The following is a 12895-nucleotide window of genomic DNA, read 5'->3' on the forward strand; positions in this document are numbered from 1 at the left end:
ACCTGAAACAGCACAATTACGATAAGTTTCTCCGTGCAGGAGACAATGATTAGTGGTAACATGATTTACAAAGAATACCTATTGTGCGTGGACACTAAAAGTAGACTACGTAAAATTCAAAAAGGAAATAGTTCAAAAAACTGACAGGAAGCTATTGTAGAGTAACAAGATCTATCAATAGTAAAGAGTGCGTTGATTTATAGGGTGAAATACTTTAGTTCTGTACTCAGTTCCACTTTGGGACGTCCCTGGCTTCCTAAAAATTTCTGGACATGGTTGTGCCACCAAAAATATTACTGGTCAATGGCTGAGAAACCAGAAATGCCCCTACCTTTGTTTTTGTATGAGTCTTGAATATTTTGGCCATAGACGCTTGTCTCCTCTTTAAATAATGCTGATAAAACAGTTCAGTAATCAGAATATTGCTGGTTTCACATTGGAATGAATTTCAGAATAAACTTCTGAAGAAGAGTGTCCATAAAAACCAAAATCAAAGAATTTTGTTATACTGTGGCAATGCTGGAGTAAACTTGACGTGGATGTAAAACATTATCGTGCAGCATTTGAATTTAAGTGGTGGCTCGAAATCATTTCTAGACAAAATTAAAACTTGTAAGGGTAGGAACTTATACTGATTGTGACAATCTATTCCTTGGCTTAGAACCGCCTGAGAAAAAATATTTGGTTCCTCACAACCACTATAACAACTAAAATAAAAAAGAGAAATTCCAGGGGCTTGGCGCCTTTGGAGGACTAACACTCTTGAAAGATACAAAGTGGCTGTGTCATGTAAGAGTTGGATAGGAATTATGGAGGTTTTAAGTTTTTCAAACACTTCTGTATCCTTGGGCTGGTGGCGTCCGTTGAGATACTAGATAGGCTACGAGAACTATAACAACAAGACCGGCCAGAGCACATCCAACAGCGATTGGAACCATATCAGGAGTGACTTCACAGTTAGTGGCTAGAAAAAAAACAAAACAAATTATATGATTTTTGGGAATACATTTAATTTGTAAGGTCAAAAGACTTGATCTGGTTTCTTTGATGAACCTGCTGGCAATATAATAGGGTTTTTTCAAAATAAATTTATTTCTCTAGAATGTCCTCCCTTAAAGTTTACTGAGATTATTTTAACATGCCTCTCTCCCTCCGAGAAGTATTTGAAGAAAAAGAAATAATAAACTTAAGAAGAAATCCTTCACTTCTGACCAGAGCTGTGCAATTAAGGATTTTTGAATTCGATTACGATTAACGAAATTAATCGCAATTACAATTAAAATTGGAAGAAAGGTAAATAATGATCAAATTTTTGTCATCTTGATTTTTTTGGGCTTTTTGTGACCGAAAACGAAGATCAAGTATAAGAATTCTGATAGAATTTTTCACAAGATTGCGAAAGCTGATACTTTTTCTTCCAGTATTTATTTCTCCATTTTCTGAGGGTTGACTTCTTGTCTTTTTTCTGAAAGATCCTTCCCACCTAAAAGAAAATGGACTTTTCCCAGCATCTTGGCTCTGGGAGAGGAGAGACGTAGCACAAGACAGAGAGTTAATGATAATAATATTGTAAAATTCGTAACAGAATATGTCTGCCCATCTGCCAACAACTTTTCTTCTCCTTTAACGAATCAAAGTTATAATTTGGCAAAAGTTATGATTGCATTAAGTACAAAATTAAAAAGAATTATTAAAGCATGAGTGAGTTTTCCAATTTTGTAGGAAGATATTTCAAACTACAAGTTGCTATTTGACATCTTTCTTTCTGTTTCATCAATTTCAAAGCAAATGTTCACAGGTGATTTTTTAAAAAAAAAAATTCCCTGTTACTTCATGCAAATTTAGATGAAAATAACAACGTTTTGGATTAAATTAAATAATTAAAATTTGTTTGAATTTCAGTAATTTGTTAACTAACAACCAAGAGTTAACTTACGACTTCCGAAGGCCAAATTATCTGTTTCATTCCGTTTGAATGCCTCAACTTGCAACTGGGAGAAGATCACATGTGCCGAGGTGAAATTGAGATCTTTGCGATTTGTTGCATCATATGATAGGTCATAGCTGTTGGATTTCAAACACTTGTAGGACATTCCCACATGCGAATTGAAAAAGCATGTTACGTTATTGTAGAAAGCTGGAAGAAAGACATTATATTCATCAAGATGAATGAGATAAATTCGAAAAGTAGAGATAGAGATTGGGTAGAAAACTGTTCATTAGTATTTTTAGGTATTAATCTGCACATATACATGTTCCTCGATGAAAAGGAAAGAAAGTAATGTCTAGTGATTAGAAACCAGGATCGATAGCAGGAATTAAGTATTAACAAAACTTCATTATCCTTCATTTATGAATAACGTCTGCATCAAACTGCTTTAAGGCATTTTCAGTTTAGTTTAAAACTTGAGCAAAAGAATTTCGTCCACTAAAGAGAGAGCCTCTCTATTTTTGGAAGAAAGTGTACAATTTAAAGATTTTAACTAGCCTGGCACACTTCCTTTCAAAACATTTTCAAGGCTATGATCCTTCATTTGTCTTTTTGTACACTCATTGCTGCAATTTTGCAAAAATGCGCGTCCATTAATAACATGCAAATTTTACAGCAATTTTCGAGAGAACCATGCAATTTGGACACAATGGCGCTACCATTCAAGCATCCCATTTTGTGGGATCAAAGAGTTCCTACATCTGTGAACTGTGTCTGAAGGAAAAAAGGTGTGTCTGGGTAGCTTACACAATGGTACATTTTGGTGTGTTTTTTGTGTCTTTGATGGAATCGGTAGATTCACGAGACCAGAGATGTTTGCTATTCTCCAAATATGAGATCCGCTGTCATCAGAAAATGTGAACTGAATTGATTCGTTTTTTTTCTGCCCAGTTCCATTGGATGGCCATGATAGAATGAGCGTTCCAGTTGAACAATCTCCACTGGCAATAGCTTTTTTAGGAATTGTTATTTCACTGTCCCCAGAATCCTGGAATAAAAAAAAAAATCATTGTGAGGTTATTATCAGTGCCTACATACCTATGTCTGTTATGTCATATTGATGATCAAAGTTCAAAACCACATACGTCCATTGCGGAGTTTTAGAATTATGGCTACTCCTTTACTTTTTAGAAGAGAAACATGCCAATTTCATAGCTTGAAATTTATGAACAATAGTCTGTCGATACCTAGAGAAGAAAAATCAAGGCAGTTTTCAAGGAATACACTGACTAGTTTCCCAGTGAAAGAAAAATGTATGACAGTAAGTCCACAACTTCGCAAACAGAGATACACGGTATTGCACTATAGCCGTTGATATTCTGATTCATAAATCCAATCATTGCAGTATTACATTAATATCAGCTGGAAGGATTTCTACTAGCACGGGACGATCCACTTAATAGATGCCAGTTTTTTTCTAGTAGCAAAGGTCATTTCAGCCAAATCTTTCGGGGCGGGGGGGGGGGGGGGGGGGAGCAATGTCCTAAGGAAACAAATGGAAAAAAGGAGGTTTCAAAGTCTGAAAACTAGGTTGACTAAAATATTCCTTCATCCCAATTTACAATTTCTTGAGCACTCTTGCAAAATTGCAGAGGCTAGCTTCTTCTCCAATCGAAGTTTTTTTTTTTCCTTTGGTATTTGAAAAGAAGCACTTTCATAGATGAAAAATTCTAGGCAAGTTTGACTCTTAGTTAATAATCTGTCGTTACATTTTCTTTACTTCTTCTTTTTCTTTTAAAAGTAAACTTACAGTAGTACTACTGCTACTTCCTCTTTTCCCTATTTTTATTTCTATCGTTTTTTTAAAAATAGCATTATCTCTCATTTACTCCACGTAGGCAAAAAATTGCAATCTTGCCATCTTACTCTTTTTGCAATATAACGTGGCACAATTTTATCTTTGGTCTTCCTTATCAGCAGGCTCTCCAATTAATGCTCTTAACTTCCTCGTTATTCATACGAGCTGTCAATTTAAGAAGATAGCAAATCTAGACCTGCAGAAAAGTGTTTTTGTCTCTGGAGGGATGGTTCAGAAAAGCTGCAGGGAGGGTCTTCTTATGTTCTCACTCATACAATCCTAACAAAAAGAGAAAAATAAGTATTGACAGATGAATAACTTGAACGAAAAAATTCTTACCTCTTCCACTTGGGGCAAAAGAAAATATTAATTGGACAACATTTTGCAATTAGGAACTACAATTTCTGGCTCATCCATAAAAACACTTCTATGCATAGGAAAAATATTGGTGTACACATTGTTTCTGTTGTTTCTAAATTGAAAATGCAACTTCCAACTTACAAGCCTCTAGGCTAACTTGTTAGCCTTCCCGTTTTTCAGATTTAAAAACCTCTCCTTTTCAGGGAGGGGGGGGGGAGAGGCTCTCTCTCTCTTGTTCCCTAATTGAAAGAATAGAGGTGCTATGGAATGGAATGGCTCAAGTTGCCTAGAGCTTGACATTATTAAACCATTCTGGCAACACTGCTTCAGACTGCAGTCAATTGAACTCTTATCACTATGACAATGAAAACAATTATTTGATGTTTAATCCGTCACATGATTCCCTTTATCAAATGGAAAAAGAAACACACCAAACAATTGCAGAGATAAATACCTAGGCGAGAACTGCATTGAGGTGATGGGAACTTGAGACAGTACACTCATCAAAGTGTGAAGAGGTACAAAAAGTGACTGCGTTTAAGGAAATCAATTACACATGTGCTAAATGAATAAGTAAAGAAGTGTTTCAAGGTTTTCAAAGAGCTGAGATTCGTTTTAAATATCTTAAACCTAGCCTCAGCAACCCTTCTTATTCAAAAGCAATCATTGAAACAGTGCTAGTGGCAAATAAATTCATGAAACTCAATATTCTTTAAACTCTACCTCAATTTTTATTGTGCTTTCCATCTGATCATTCTAGATAAAAACTTTTAAACTCTGCCAAATTCATAACGTTGATATCTAAGAGTGTTAAATGACACCAATCAATCAGAAGTTACATCATTTGCAATTGAGGCGGTCGATTTGTCAGAATTTACAAATTTATTGGATTTCCATTGTGTTTTCTTTCCTTTTTTCTCTGCTTGTTTTTTTTTTTTTTTTTTTTTTTTTTTTTTTTTTTTTTTTTTTTTAGATTTAAGTAGAAAGTACTTCATTAGCATGAGTGGCTAGGAATTATTTTCTGGGAAGGGGAGGGTAGCTATAGGATTACCTTGGCTACCTAGAGTCTGATTATGTTGAAGGGCCACAAATGGTTACAGTTTATACCTGGGAGTATTATTTATCATTCAGGAGGGACTCCTTGCCCCCTCCTCCCTTTATAACCATGTGCATTTATACGTGAAAAAATTTATATAAAATCTATAACCACTGTCTTTATATAAAGGGAAAATATGGAACACAAGGATTACATGGAACTAGTAAACGGCAGTTTGCATTGTCAGTTATTGTAAGAAAGAAAATACATGTGAGAGAAACTTACATTTTTTGATCTGATGTAGCCGACTTTAATTTTGATTTCAGCTACCAATCGAATACAGGTTGCAGAAGATGTGTAATTGAGCACCCAATCACCTTTCTCATCAGGCTTAACTACGTTAGACCCTCCAGGAAGAGATGTGCTCATTGCAATGTCTTTATTTGCTGCATCCTTCAATAAGTGTAGCTCCTCCTTGTTTGAAACTCCTGCTGGTATTGCTTCATCTACACTATCTGCTGATTTCACTGCAAAAAAAATCGAAAGTGTACAGTTGATGTTGGATTTCTTATTTGTACGATGTCCACATTGATAGACACAAAGCGATAGGGATAAATAATCAACAAAACGAACCATAGGAAGGGACACGATAGAACTGCATTTCGTTCTAACATAACTGCATTTAGGTAAGCTTGTTGTCATCTCTTACAAGGGGAACTTACGGACCTGCCGCCTCCGATTGGGCTGAATTTTTTTTTTACAGACTCTATGGACCAATTCTAGAGGTCAATTTGAGCCGTTTTCCCGAATGCGCAATAGGAAGGGCGTAAAAAATTCCCAAAAGTTGCGTTTGGCAACTGATTTGGTCGTGCGCCGCGTGGCAACACTGAAGCAGCCTCTTGTACCGCTTTATCGGCCTGAAATTTTCAGCGGAGTCCGGAGCCCTACTGTACACGTATTGGTTCCATGATAGTGATGTCCCGGGTTCGATCCTCGACTTTTTATTTTCCGCATGATCACGTAACATATTATTTTTAATTCTTCATCCGCATTTATAAATCAAGCAGTTCCGATCACTATCCCCCCCCCCTCATTTTATGTACATTTTCCCCCGATATTTATTCACATTGGCCACATATAATCGTATGAAACTTCATTGATATAAATTAATGAATTAAAAAGCAAAGGGCTAAAATAATGTGTTTCTTGGTGACCCTTGCATGCACATGGGTTTGGGGTTGCTCTTCGATTTATTTACACATTAAATATTTTTCCAGGAAAACATTGGAAGATAATGTAGTAACAAATAAGGTTTTCTTTTGCTTTTTAATTCATTAATTTATATCAATGAAGTTTCATACGGTTATATGTGGCCAATGTGAATAAATATCGGGGGAAAATGTACGTAAAATGAGGGGGAGGGGGGGGGATAGTGATCGGAACTGCTTGATTTATAAATGCGGATGAAGAATTAAAAATAAAATGTTACGTGATCATGCGGAAAATAAAAAGTCGAGGATCGAACCCGGGACATCACTATCATGAAACCAGTACGTGTGCAGTAGAGCTCCGGACTCCGCTGAATCCTTCAGGCCGATAAAGCGGTACTAGAGGCTGCTTCAGTGTTGCCACGCGCCGCACGACCAAATCACACGCCGAAAACGCAACTTTTGGGAATTTTTTACGCCCTTCCTATTGCGCATTCGGGAGAAAACGGCTCAAATTGACCTCTAGAATTGGTCCATAGAGTCTGTAAAAAAAAAATTCAGCCCAATCGGAGGCGGCAGGTCCGTAAGTTCCCCTGTTAGATTGGATCAAATTGAATTCCACTTGTTGTGTCGGAGTGTAAGTTCGGAGGAGGCGGCTGTTTCAAGACGGCGTAAGCCTGCGGTCACAAATCTCGTTTGCGGTGTCTGAAAATCTCCGCCTCTATGATAACTTTTTAAAGGAGAGCAAATTGACATCATCCCGTGAAGTTTAGGCAAAATTTTCTTCGCACAGAGAAGAAAAATCACAGCAGTTTCAAAGAATTGCTGTTGAGTAGTTTTCCGTTGAAAAAAAAATTAGGTATGACAGGAAGTCTGCGACATTGCAAACCGAGTTGTGTGATTGCCGACTAACACCATCGATGTAGTATGTTTATACATATACACCTCCCCGTTACCTAAAACTCAACATAAATATCTGTCAGGGGGTGTTGGTGTGGGCATTGTATTAGTTAGTTGTGCCTAATGTGAACAGATGTTCAAATTTCATAATTTGCAGAATTAGAAGTGGGGAAAGAAAAGAAGAGACAAAAGTCACATCAGTTTGGATGCATCGATCATCAGTTGGCCCATTGGTTAGCATGTAAATATCTGTTGAATAGTGCAATTTTTGGATGTGACATTTGTCTCTTCTTTTCTTTCTCCAGTTCTAGTCAATTTCCGGGAGACTCGTCTTGGAAAATACTGGTACGTACTTAGTTCATTTGTTTATGGGAGTGCTTAAGCAAAGAACATGTGCTGCAATTATGCAACGATTATGAAGTATGCAACAACCATTGGGTAGCTGAAAATGAATTAATGATCTAATTTTAAAATGTTGAGTATCTATTCTTACCATAGCAAAGTAAACCTACGAGGAGGAGAAGAGAAACTTTACAATTCATTGCAGAAAATATTAAGCACCACACAACTTAGGACTTTTCGAGAGATCGAGACACCACCAAACCGAGCGTCCTGCGCGTTGACAATCCGAAAATAAAAGGATTCACACGGTACCTGCGACTGATAAATGCGCCGCAGAAGCCCCAAATCCGAAAGAGATTAACTGATTACTGATAACTGATAAGGTGATAACACGACACCGGCAGAACCGAAAAATACTCTCCCCTCCCCTCTTCACCGCGGAACAAAACAAACACGTATGATGTACAACACTAGCGCTACGGCAAAAGAAGAAACTACTAAAACCCCGCGCGCGCGACTTACGCAGAATTCAAAAAAGCCCGGCAAATTTCAAATTGACGGGCCGTCCACAGAGTTGCGTGTTTTTTGGTTGCATCACGTAAGATCAAAATTAGCGCAGAATTACTGCAGGTAATGGGGGAAGGTTATGAAGGGAGGAGCTCCAGATTAATGAGCCTAATTAATGTTTTAAACATAAACGATGAAAAACTAGCGGACTTTCTTTCGCCAGTGATTTCGGGGACCCCTTTTACGTGTAGCTTTTCGTTTTTCGATTCTTCTTTCTTCTCCTCCTCTTCTTCTTCTCTTTCTCTTCTTGTTAATTCGGCTAAAGCTTTCCACAGTAATTTGTGAAATACTTGCGCAATGGGGTGGACTAAGTTCATTTGGCGCCCCCCTCCCCACCCCCTCTTCAGAGAAAATAAGTTGGACTGAATTTTGCAATTTGGACCTATAAATTCTGGCTCATCTAAAAATACACCTATGTGCATAGGGAAACTAATGGCTCATACGTTGTTTTTAAACCGGGCCGGAATTTATAGGTCCAAATTGCAAAATGCAGTCCAGGTGGACCATCGTGTTTCTCGCGAAATTTTTCGAAGAGAGAGTACTTAACTCCGATCTCTGTGGCATGCGAGAGCTCCATCTGGTCTTCATTTTGCAAATAGGAACTACTACATCGTCACCTTCCAGGCAAAGTATCACAAGCGCCATGCGACGTTTAAGAATTTCCGCCGCCATTTTATTTTTTTACAGAGAAATTGTTCAACGAAGCTGTCCGAAAATTTCACTGAATTTTCTTTGTGCTGCCGATAAAATTTAGTGAAATTTCCAAACAGATTCAACCAACAATTTCTCAGTAAAGAAATAAAATGGCGGCGGAAATTTTTAAACGTCGCATGGCGCTTGTGATACTTTGCCTGGAAGGTGACGATATATCCCGGGCTCATTCGTTAAAGCACCTATCTGATAGGGGGAAGTAATGACACATACGTTCACATACGTTATTTCTAAAATAAGCCAGAAATAGTAGTTATTTATGTGAGCCATTTGGAAAATGGTCCCTCAATCCTCAAATCCCTCGTACACAACACTGGATTCAGATGACAATGAGTGTATAACCTGCCATGTATACACTGTTTCGTCGACTAAGATTGAAGGCGCTTCTTACATTGCGAGGAGCTAGTCAAGAATCAAGATAAAACATTCCACCATGACGTTAACGCCATTCAAGTTTCGAAGGGAGAAAGAAGATCAGTTGGAAATTTTTGTTGTGACACCATTAAGATAAACAATGGCTTATCGCTGTTTTCTTAGCTCACTTGACTGGCTACTAGATATCTATTTTTGTAGAAATAATTTATTCCACGATGATCGGTCAATAATTACCCTGACGGTCAGTTTTAAATATAGCGAGAGAAAACCAACAAGAACCTGTCGTTTCAAACCGCAGAGAGAAAACATGAATAACATCTGCCACCGATATGATAAATTATGATTTCACACGAGAAATATTCATAGCTCATGATTGATCCCATTTGTACATTATATCTTAAAAATTGGAACCGATAATGCCGCTTAAATTGCTTGAGCGTGCACATTCGGGTGCGTCAAAAAATTTGAAAGTTTGAAATATTCCTGTCCCTAGACAATTATATCAGTGCCACTTGGTTGAGAAACATATTTGCCATAACTTGGATTAGTTTTATCCATTTTTATTGGTGCAAAAAGTCAATTCTATGCTGTAAATGTGCTTTTTCAGTTCAGGCCCCAATTTTGTACAAAAAACCAGCTATAATACCGAAATTGTGAGTTTACCTACATGAAAAATACCAAATACCATAATACCATCCCGTATCCTCACCTTTTCCTTCTCTCTCCCTCCTCTTCCTCCATTATTCTCCAATTCTTTCTCCTCTCCTGTCCCTCTTTCCCTCTTTTTCTCCTCCCTCTCCCTATTACATCATTTTTTTCCCTTCTTTTTTCTCCGTGCATCACTGTCGATAAACCAAAAATAACCCCACCCTCTCATATCCCACCTCGTAAAAATAAACTCATTCTACTACTACTAATCCTCTTTTTCCCCTCTCCGTTTCTCCATCCCTTATCCTCACATTTTTCTCCTCTACACCTCCTCTTCCTCCCTTATATCCCAATTTCCCCTCTTTCCCCTCCCAATTTCACCCATAATTCACCCTTTTTTTCCTATTCATAATCGTACGAAAAACCCAAAATAACCCACTGATTATCCCCTTATGACAATCACCGCAGCTCGGGTCATCTCCCGGAATCGGACGACGTCTCCGAGACCGTAGCGCACTGCTCGGCGGGGTGCATTCCTGCGGGATGCAGGCGGCGGCCGGAGCCACCCCCTGACCTGAGGTGGTTGGCCGGGGTGCGTCGCACAGTGGATCCAGTCAACGAGCGAGGTCGGACATTAAATTTTTGACCAAAACTGCAATTTTTCATGTTGAATTCGTTACATTTTTAATTTTAAGGGGTGTTTATAGAAGAAAATTTCACAAGGAAACCAATGGAGCCACTTTTAGAACCTCAAAGTTGTGTATAAACGGAGTTATGGGCGTTTAAAGTTTCCAAATTTTGTCCGACCTGCGTATTGACTCGACCCAGCGTGCGTCGGGGCTGCGCGCGCAGCCGGGCGCGGGGTCGGGAACCCAAGCTCCGGCTCCCCGAATCCGAATCCCTGAATCCCTCAGTCCAAGACCGGCTTCGCGCTCGGAGCCACGCCACGCGCATCTTCGCGAGACACGTGTCCGTTCCATCGACGGATCTAACCTAAATCCCGCCGCGTTTGACCCAATTCCAAGAGGTGCCGTTGCACCCTACCGAGTCATCCCCATACACCCCCCCAACCCCGTTTTCAAATCGCGTTTTAGAGGTGCGTTTTTGGAATTCGAGAGGTTTTTCCGTGCGGGAGGATTTGTTCCTGGAGCGAGGGCTCTGAAAGGTAGATAGTGTTTTTTCTCTGCTTCAACAAAAAACGCAAAGTCGTATACTGAAAAAAATGTTCGGTCGTATGCACCGAAGTTCCATATGATCCTAACTAATTCGGTTTGTCAAACTGAATTTTCGGTTTGTCAAACCAAACTGTCGGTTCGTGCAACCGAACTTGTGCAGTAAAGTGAACTGACAAACAAAGTTTGGTTGTGTATGTCGAACGACCGGTTTCACGAACCGAAAGTTCAGTTTGACAAACCGAATATTTGTGATGTTATGGAACACCGAACGTTCGGTTCACACAACCGATTGCTTTTTCAGTGATGCTGAGGGTGGTGAGTTAAAGTAACTGTATGTAATTTGCTGCAACTTTTACTGGCTATTTTTTATGATTTTACAGTACTGAAAACGTAAAATTTCAGAGAATTCACCGAATGATTCCTCTCTAAAATAAAAATTAGCACTGGACATTCTGAAATACCTCAAACCAAGAAATGTACACCTGCACCCAACGCCTTAATTTGTCGTTACCCGAGCGAAGGAACGTGCAAATAAAAAAAATAATGCCAAAAAAACATTGAAAAGCTGGAGAAATTTACGTTCAAAAACCCTGAAAATTCAGGGAATTCCGCAATTCATGAAAACCTGTCACCCTGTTTGGAAAGTCAAGATTTGGACGGTTGCATATCCTCGTAAATGTATAAAGCTAAAGAGAGAAATTAAGATAGAGAAATTAACTGCAGAGGATCGGTTGATTCTGGTTCAATGCGTCCAATTTATGTCTTTCCAACAGGACGAAAAACGACGGATGTTGAATGTAGCCTGGATGCAACTATTCGTGTTCTGCGGATGTCCGTGTTGCATACCTATAAATTTAAAGGCGCTCTGGCTTGTGCGCTATTACAACTTCGCCAATGAAGAAAATATGCGTTTTATTTCCATTTGTTTTATAATGATGACCAAAGAGCGAAAACAAGTATCTCCGTTTGCGACGTCCGGTCATACTTTATTTTTTCCATGGAAAACTAGTCAACGTAATTTAAAGAAAAATTCCTTGATTTTTGTCCTACATTTGCAAAATACTCGTATTCTGTATAAATTGCGAGTTATACAGTCGGCTGGTTTCTCGGTAGATAACAATGTGGTTGTCATCTTCGGAGAGACGACACTATCTGAAAACTTTATATTTCGTGCTTTGATCCCTGAAAATAGCAGACTAGAATTATAGCTCTCCTTCAAAACTGTTTTTTTTTACGGAAGAAGGATCCTGGTTACCAACGCAATTTTTGTGCCAAGCCAAAAATCAAAACTGGTCTCGTGAAGCTTGAGAGAAATGAGAGAGTGAAGATGGAGCAAGGATCCCTCTTTCAAGAGGAACGCAATTTTTTAGAAGAGGTAACATTCTAATCTTCCTTGTTCAGGGAACGTAATTCCTCGATTACGAACTATTCACAGCATATTTTATACATTTTCTTCTCCTCAAGACACCTAATTGTAGGAAAATATATTCCTCCACTGGTAACTTATTTTTTAGGAGACAAAGAAAACTTTTAAGAAAGAGATTAAATATTATGAGAATCGCTCCGAATCTGGTTTTCCAACCCAACTACTGAAACTTTTGTTTCCGTCGACCAAGGTCGGTGGCGATTTTGAAAGTTGGCGACACTGTTTATCCTTCATTTAAAACAATTGAAAATATCTATTTATTTCGGTGAAACTGCCTTGCAAGAATCCATTATTTAAAAACTGGATAATTAAAACATTACTTCATGATCTAAAAATGTATTTACTTTTATATTTGAAAT

General features: G+C 38.4%; 2 protein-coding genes across 2 annotated transcripts in view; one reads left to right on the forward strand and one right to left on the reverse strand.

Moving 5' to 3' along the window:
• Positions 1–81: 81 nt before the first annotated feature.
• On the reverse strand, positions 82–7987 carry LOC109030390 (lysosome-associated membrane glycoprotein 1). The gene is made up of 5 exons (XM_019041332.2): positions 7786–7987; positions 5470–5711; positions 2738–2978; positions 1937–2137; positions 82–964 (listed from the first exon to the last, which is right to left on the reverse strand). Exons 1-5 carry the CDS (start codon positions 7832–7834, stop codon positions 828–830), a joined length of 870 nt encoding a protein of 289 aa, XP_018896877.2. The 5' UTR covers positions 7835–7987; the 3' UTR covers positions 82–827.
• A 2763-nt stretch (positions 7988–10750) lies between these two features.
• The window catches only part of LOC109030423 (uncharacterized), a 167354-nt gene continuing 165209 nt past the window's right edge, over positions 10751–12895 (forward strand). The window contains exon 1 of the mRNA XM_072304207.1: positions 10751–11100. The gene's annotated coding sequence lies outside the window, so the exon portion shown is untranslated. The remainder of the gene's footprint in view (positions 11101–12895) is intronic.

Source organism: Bemisia tabaci, chromosome 9, assembly GCF_918797505.1.
Source record: "Bemisia tabaci chromosome 9, PGI_BMITA_v3".
NCBI classification, from domain to species: Eukaryota; Metazoa; Arthropoda; class Insecta; order Hemiptera; family Aleyrodidae; genus Bemisia; species Bemisia tabaci.

Bases quoted from the DNA above. Each gene is read 5' to 3' on its own strand.
- LOC109030390 (XM_019041332.2), bottom strand. From the start codon at position 7,834: ATGAATTGTAAAGTTTCTCTTCTCCTCCTCGTAGGTTTACTTTGCTAT. The intron at 5,712-7,785 runs GTAAGAATAGAT...TTTTTTTTGCAG, and splicing joins CGTAGGTTTACTTTGCTATG to TGAAATCAGCAGATAGTGTA. The intron at 2,979-5,469 runs GTAAGTTTCTCT...TTTTTATTCCAG, and splicing joins GCTACATCAGATCAAAAAAT to GATTCTGGGGACAGTGAAAT.